The following is a 7,134-nucleotide window of genomic DNA, read 5'->3' as shown; positions in this document are numbered from 1 at the left end:
TCCTGCTTTATTTAAAAAAAAAAAAAAAAAAAAAAAGATCCTGCCGTTTTTAGGGAAATCACAGAAACATCCAAGGGAATGATGCTTTGGGCACTGTCATGGCATTTGGGAAACTGTACCATGCTCTCTTGTCCCTCTCTCCTGGACACTTAAAGAGGACTCACATTTCTGTGAACTGAAATTTTAGGTGTTGCCAGGAATCTCAGGAGGCATGGCATACAGATTCCAGGGCTCAGGGACCGGTCAAATGCCTCGTCTTTCTTTCCGCAATGATGGCTTCAATGCCCAGGTCATTTCTGGACTCTCTACATGGATGCTGACATTCCTTGAGCAACTGGCTCTGAAAGGATTAACACTGTAGGCTCTTATTTTTGGAGGGTATAAAAACAGTAAAAGAGAAGAAGTTGGCTTTGGGCAAAGGAAAAGGGAAGCAAAGGATGTGGTCATGACTGTTTGGGGACACCTGTGAAGCAGCCCTCAACCTGATGTGAATGACTTCTGGGGTCAGGGAGAACCTGAGCGCTCTCTCTCTAATTGGAAACCATGAAAGGGAAGGAAGGACAGCATCATTCAGGCTGGAAGGGACCTCGAGAGGTGTCTGGACCAACCTCCTGCTCAAAGCAGGGTCAGACAGAGTACTCAGGCCTTTATCTAAGCACATCTTGATCACATTCAAGGATCCCAGTGCACGCTCCCTGGGAAACAGCTTTCACTGCTTGACTATCCTTATGCTGAGAAAGTTTCTCTCTCTATCTAGCCTGACCCTCTCTTGTTTCAGCCCATTGCCTCTTGTCCTTGTGTCATGGACATGAGCCTGACTCCATCTTCCTGGGAACTGTGTAATGCTGCTACATGTTTCTCACAAGATCTTCTCTACTCCCGTCTGAACAAGCCCAGCTCTCTAAGCCTCTTCTTACAATAAAAGTTCTCCTATCCTACTGACCTTGGTGGCCCTCCACTGAACTGGTTCCAGTATGTTGAGGTCTCTCTGGTATTGTGGCATGTCAAAACCTAGGAAAATATTCCAGATATGGTGTCAAAAGTGCTGAGCAGACTGGCTGTGCTCCGGTTCATAAAGCCCAGGATGCTGTTGGCCCTCTTTCCTGATTGCTCCTCTTTTGCCTAATGGAAACCAAGGACCACCAAAGCCTTTCCACAGAGCTGCTGCCCACCTGGGCAGTCCCTGGACGATATTGTGTCATGGGCTTAGTCGTCCTCAAGGGCACAACTTACTGCCTATCCTGAGGTTCCTATTGGCCCATCACTCCAGCTTGTCTTTGTCCTTTGGGATGGCCACCCTGCCCTCCAGTGCAGTGTCTGCTCTCCTCAACGTGATGTCTTCTACAAATGTTATGAAAAAGCACTCTCTCATCTCCTCCAGGTCATTAAAAGCCCGTTAAACAGGGAAGGTTGCAGCACAGACCCCTGCAGGACCCTACTAGCTAGATGCCTCCAGGCAGAGTACCACGCATTCACCACGTCCCTCTGAGCCTGACCATCCATCTGGTTATTTACCCATCTACTTATCCACTGAGGCAGACCAGAATATCCTAACTTGGGCACAAGAATGTTGTGGAGGGGTAATGTTGAAAAGTTCACTGACTTCCAGGTGAAAAGACAACCACTGCTCACCCTGGGTCCAGCAGTAATATCCTTTCAGCACAGAAAGCAAAGAGGATGGGGAGAGACAAGCTCCCCTAGGTAGATCCAGTCCCCTTCTCTTTCAGACACCCAGAAATGGGATCCAGGTGAACATGATCTGGGGCACAGCCATTTGCTCCTCTGCACATCCTTTGGGCATTTTAGAAAGGTGCATGCAATGATTGCATTTTCCCCATTGTCAAGGAGTTTGCACAGACTCCATGACCTTTAAAAGATGAAGGAGAGTGGCCTGGCTGTGCCATTGGCCTGCTCACTCGGCTCCCTGCGATGCTGCCCCTCATGTCCCATACACTGGGAAGCATTTGCTCAAGTCATCCCTGACTTGATCCCCATCCACTGCTGGTTGATCTCCTCCAGAGTCCTGCCCTGAGTCACAGAGGCCTGGGAGACCTTGCTGGGGAAGGCTGAGGCAAAGAGGACACACAGAATCTCACATCTATCTACACTTGCTCTTCCTAAATTCAGCAGTGGCCACAAAGGATCTTTGTTTTTCCTTTAACTGTTCCTGAAGCAGAAAACACTCCTTATGGTGCCCTTCAATTGCTTTTCAAGTTTTGACTGAGTTTCAGTCTGGACCCTTGCGGAGCTTGGAGGATGCTGTCCTTGAAGAGCAGCTGTCCTGAGCTCTGCCACCATGTCACAGCTCTGTCTGCTCAGGAACAGCTCCAGCTCTGCCTGCCTGTGCCCCTGGCTGAGGGCACTGCTGCTCATATGGGCTGAAGCACTGCAGCTGTGCGACCAGGCAAGCTCTGACTTGCTGTAAGGAACCCTGGTACAAAACATCCAAGACCCCGTGGGTGCAAAAGCAGAGACATGGTGTGGGCAAAACAGAGCTGCATGTCTTCCTAGCCCCAGGTGCCTATTTCATTGAACTGAGGATAAATCCCAGGCTTGAAGAAATTAGATCTTTCCTTGTCACCTTCCTGTCTGTCCTGCCTAATGATGGCACAAAAAAAGGGGATTCTCATGCCAAGTCTTTTCCTGATAGGAGAAATGACAGTGCTGGAAGTAAGCGTCTCTTCTCAGCTGAGGGAGGGAACATCAGAGGTGACTTCAGCCTGTTTCACAGCAGGTTCCCCTGGAGCCCCAGGGACACCTGGAGGGAGCCCAGAGGGGCAGAGAAAGTGGTGCCTTGGGCTGGGCCTCTGCTGCTGAGCTGGGCTGGGCTCCTGGGATGGAGGGAGCTGCTGGCAAGTGGGCAGCGCTGCAGAGAGACAGCTCTGCCCAGGAGCAGCTCCTCTGCAAAGGGCAGCAGGGCTGAGGGCACTGTCTGCAAGTGCTGAGAGGAGAGGAATGAGGCAGAGAGACTGTAAAGGCAGTGTGGAGTGGGAGGATGCTGAAAGCTCACTGCATGGGAGAGATCTTCACATTCCTCTACATGGTAAGTCTCTGGCTGCACGACAATATAGCTGGTGTTCCTGGAGGGATCTCCAAAGGCTGCTACATCCCACAGCCTATACGATTTTCAGGAGGATTCTCAGAGTTTCTCTAATGTAGAGGAGAAGGACGTGCTGCAGAAGAGGACTTCTCTGTGCACTGTCAGAAGGATAGGGCATGATGGCTCCCTTCTTCTGGGATTTTGAAGATCGGTGTGCACCTGTGGGTGCCCATGCTGTCCTTCAGAGCAGGGTCACCACGCCCCAGTGGGCTGTGCACCAGGGCAGGGACTCTGCCGTCTGACCGGGTCAGCACTCAGCCTGCCCAGGGAGCGCCCTTCAAAGCTGCGGGGAGAACCTGTGGGTGGAAGCAGGGCAGGATCCCTCTGCTGCCCAGAGGGTGCAGCGTGGGTCAGGGCTGCTCAGACTTCTACATCACCTGGAGGACATTTGCAGAGGGTCATTTTAAAGAGGGATGTCAAGGTAGGAGATTGCCTGAAAGGGAAGAAATCTGTGCTTTGAGTTTTTCAACTCTTGGTTGGCTGGGTGGGCAGTGGGAGATGGGAATTTATTTCTCTGCTCTGCAGAAGGCAATGAGACCCCAGTTCTCGTCAGGACTTGTCTGAGCTGCTCCTTAGCCCCTGCACACACAGAGATGCCCCTGGGCAATGCCCTGCTGCCAGGAGGTGCCTGCAGGGCAGAGCTGAGCACACAGCAGGTGGGATGGGGTCTGTGAGCATGGAGAGGGAGGAGATGTGGGGACAGAGAAAGGGATCGTGGCCAAGAAGAGCTCCAGATAGCAGAGACATGGGCAGCTGAGAGCAGGGCTGAGGGACAGAGCGGCTGTCCTCACTCTGCACTAAGGGACAGTCCCTGTGCCCAATCTCAGCACCCACAAGGTTTCCCTTGCAGTGCAGCAGAAATGCCAGGCATTGCTGCATTCAAACCACTCCTCAGCTGTGCTGGGGCAACTAGAACAGAAGGCACAACCCAAACTCCCCACAGCTCTGCTCTGCAGTCAGGTGAATTGGGAGCCACAATGCTGAAAATCTCTTTGATATCACAAGTAGATTTAATCTGAGATCACCCCGAGTTCCTATTTACCTGTTGCTGTATGGCAGGACTGAGTCCTGCAGAGCCCCCAGCAGAGCCCGCTGCTCCCTGGGGCACCCTCAGCCACCACTAACCAGAGCTCACCAAAGCTCTTCCTGAAAAGTGAAAAGCAGTTCGAGGGGTTTCTATAAGAAAGTCAGTAGATTTTTCTGAAAGCAGTCTGCCCTAACTTCTCCCTTCTTCTACCTCCTTGAACAGATCCCCATGTGCAGAGACAGCAGATGTCCAATAACAGCTCAATCACCCACTTCCTTCTCCTGGCATTCGCAGACACACGGGAGCTGCAGCTCTTGCACTTCTGGCTCTTCCTGGCCATCTACCTGGCTGCCCTCCTGGGCAATGGCCTCATCATCACCACCGTAGCCTGCGACTACCGCCTCCACACCCCCATGTACTTCTTCCTCCTCAACCTTTCTTTACTTGACCTGGGCTCCATCTCCACCACTCTCCCCAAATCCATGGCCAATTCCCTCTGGGACACCAGAGACATCTCCTACATGAGATGTGCTGTCCAGGTCTTTCTGTTTGCCTTCTTGGTAGGAGCAGAGTATTATATTCTCACCATCATGGCCTATGACCGCTACGTGGCCATCTGCAAACCCCTGCACTACGGGACCCTCCTGGGCAGCAGAGCTTGTGTCCACATGGCAGCAGCTGCCTGGGGCACTGGGTTTCTCAATTCTCTCCTGCACACGGCCAATACATTTTCACTACCCATCTGCAAGGGCAATACTGTGGACCAGTTCTTCTGTGAAATCCCCCACATCCTCAAGCTCTCCTGCTCACACTCCTACCTCAGGGAGGCTGGGCTTCTTGTGGGTAGTGTCTTTGTGGCCTTTGGGTGTTTTGTTTTCATTGTGCTGTCTTATGTGCAGATCTTCAGGGCCGTGCTGAGGGTCCCCTCTGAGCAGGGACGCCACAAAGTCTTTTCCACGTGCCTCCCTCACCTGGCCGTGGTCTCCCTGTTTCTCAGCACTGGCGTGTTTGCCTACCTGAAGCCCCCCTCCATCTCCTCCCCATCCCTGGATCTGATGGTGGCTATTTCCTACTCAGTGGTGCCTCCAGCAGTGAACCCCCTCATCTACAGCATGAGGAACCAGGAGCTCAAAGACGCACTGAAGAAGCTCATTCAATCCATAGTCTTTCAGCAGCAATAAGCATCCCATGTCTCTTCACAAGTGATTTCCAATGCATCTGGGGAATCTCCTGTGCTTCGGGCATTTTATCTATGATAATTCTGTTTCTCCAGGAATGTCTGCATGCACTCCACTTCTCCAGAGGCATGAACCCACTGTGTCTGACACAAAGGTCTTTGCACATGTGTCTTGCCCAATGGCACAGCTGGCCTCCCATGTCACATCTCTGTAATACAAGGGGATTTCCTCAGTGCTGGTGTCTGGAGGTTGGGCTCTTCTTCCAAAGCTGAGGTCAGGAACAGGCTGAGGAAGTTGTCCCCCACGAGGCCGTGCTGCTGTGCTGGTGTTCTCCATGGGCTGAGGGCAGTAGGGCTCAGCGCGATGTGTTCGGGAATGGGACTGGAGGGAGCTTTCACTGGTGGCCTCCCTATTCAGCCACTTCCAGCACTGGCCAATCTCCACAGGTTTATGGGTGAGTTTTGCTGCATGGCCATTTTTGCCTCCTCCTGCTGGGCTCAGGGCCTGCACTGGGGGAATGGCCAGCCCTGCTCGACCTCTCTCCTTGTCCAGACCCTGGCAGACCCTGGGTCAGGGATGTCTGCGAAAGCCCACATGGGGTGTGGATAGGGCTGGGTAGGTTCCAGGACGTGGGGGAGGCTGTGTCAAGTAGGAGGAACAGAAGGGGGACAGGGTACAAAGCGATGTTGTCCTGGTTTCAGCTGGGATAGAGTTAATTTTCTTCTTAGTAGCTGGTATAGTGCTGTGGTTTGGGTTTAGCATGAGAACAATGATGAGAACAACACACTGATGTTTTGGTTCCTGCTGTGTTAAGTTGTTGCTAAGTAGTTGCTAAGTAGTGCTTACACTGGTCAAGGACTTTTCAGCTTCCCATGCTCCGCCAGGTGCAAGAAGCTGGGAGGGGGCACAGCCAGGACAGCTGACCCAGACTGGACAAAGGGTTATTCCATACCATGTGACGTCATGCTCAGTATATAAGCTGGGGGAAGAAGAAGGAAGGGGGGGACGGTCTGTGTGATGGTGTTTGTCTTCCCAAGTAACCGCTACGCGTGATGGAGCCCTGCTTTCCTGAGGATGGCTGAACACCTGCCTGCCCATGGGAAGGAGTGAATGAATTCCTTGCTTTGCTCTGCTTGTGCGCGCGGCTTTTGCTTTACCTATTAAACTGTTCTGTTTTATTGTACTTCAATTATTAAACTGTTCTTATCTCAACCCATGAGTTTTCTCCCTTTTCCTCTTCTGATTCTCTCCCCCATCCCACTGTGGGGGAGCGAGTGAGCAGCTGTGTGGTGCTTAGTTGCTAACTGGGGTTAAACGACGACAGTCCTTTTTGGCACCCAATGTGGGGCACGAACCCACGACCCTGGGATTTAGAGTCCCATGCTCTACCGACTGAGCTCATGGAGATCACGCAAGAGAATCTATTCCTCACTCCGAATACACCCTTTGCCATCGATACCACTCCAGGGTTCTGGCTATTGCTGAACACTGCTCGCAGAGCATCAAGGCTTTCTCTCTCAAACACCCCCTACAGAAGACAGTAGGCTTGTGGGGTGGAGGGGCAAGAAAATGGGAGTGAAGACAGCCAGGACAGCAGACCTGAACTGACCCAAGGGCTGTTCCATACCAAAGCATGTTGTGCTCAGCGATAAAACCTTGGCAAAAGCAGGAGGAAGGGGTGCTTGTTGTTGTTATGGTGTTTGTCTTCCCAAGCCAGTGTTATGTGTGCTGAGGCTCTGCCCCCCAGCAAGTGGCTAAACATCTGCCTGCCCCCGGGAACTGGTGCATGAATTCCTCTTTTTTGCTTTGCTTGCACACATAGCTTTTTC

General features: G+C 52.1%; 1 protein-coding gene across 1 annotated transcript; it reads left to right on the top strand.

Moving 5' to 3' along the window:
* Positions 1 to 4,372: 4,372 nt before the first annotated feature.
* On the top strand, positions 4,373 to 5,308 carry LOC309604052 (olfactory receptor 14J1-like; the record flags this gene model as incomplete). Its single annotated transcript, XM_082338977.1, has 1 exon — positions 4,373 to 5,308. One exon carries the CDS (start codon positions 4,373 to 4,375, stop codon positions 5,306 to 5,308), a length of 936 nt encoding a protein of 311 aa, XP_082195103.1.
* Positions 5,309 to 7,134: the final 1,826 nt, after the last annotated feature.

The sequence above is a fragment of the Platalea leucorodia genome (genome assembly GCF_965183815.1).
Source record: "Platalea leucorodia genome assembly, contig: HAP1_HAP1_SCAFFOLD_320, whole genome shotgun sequence".
NCBI classification, from domain to species: domain Eukaryota; kingdom Metazoa; phylum Chordata; class Aves; order Pelecaniformes; family Threskiornithidae; genus Platalea; species Platalea leucorodia.
Note: the sequence above shows the minus strand (reverse complement) of the source record. Positions and strands in the feature narration are given on the sequence as shown.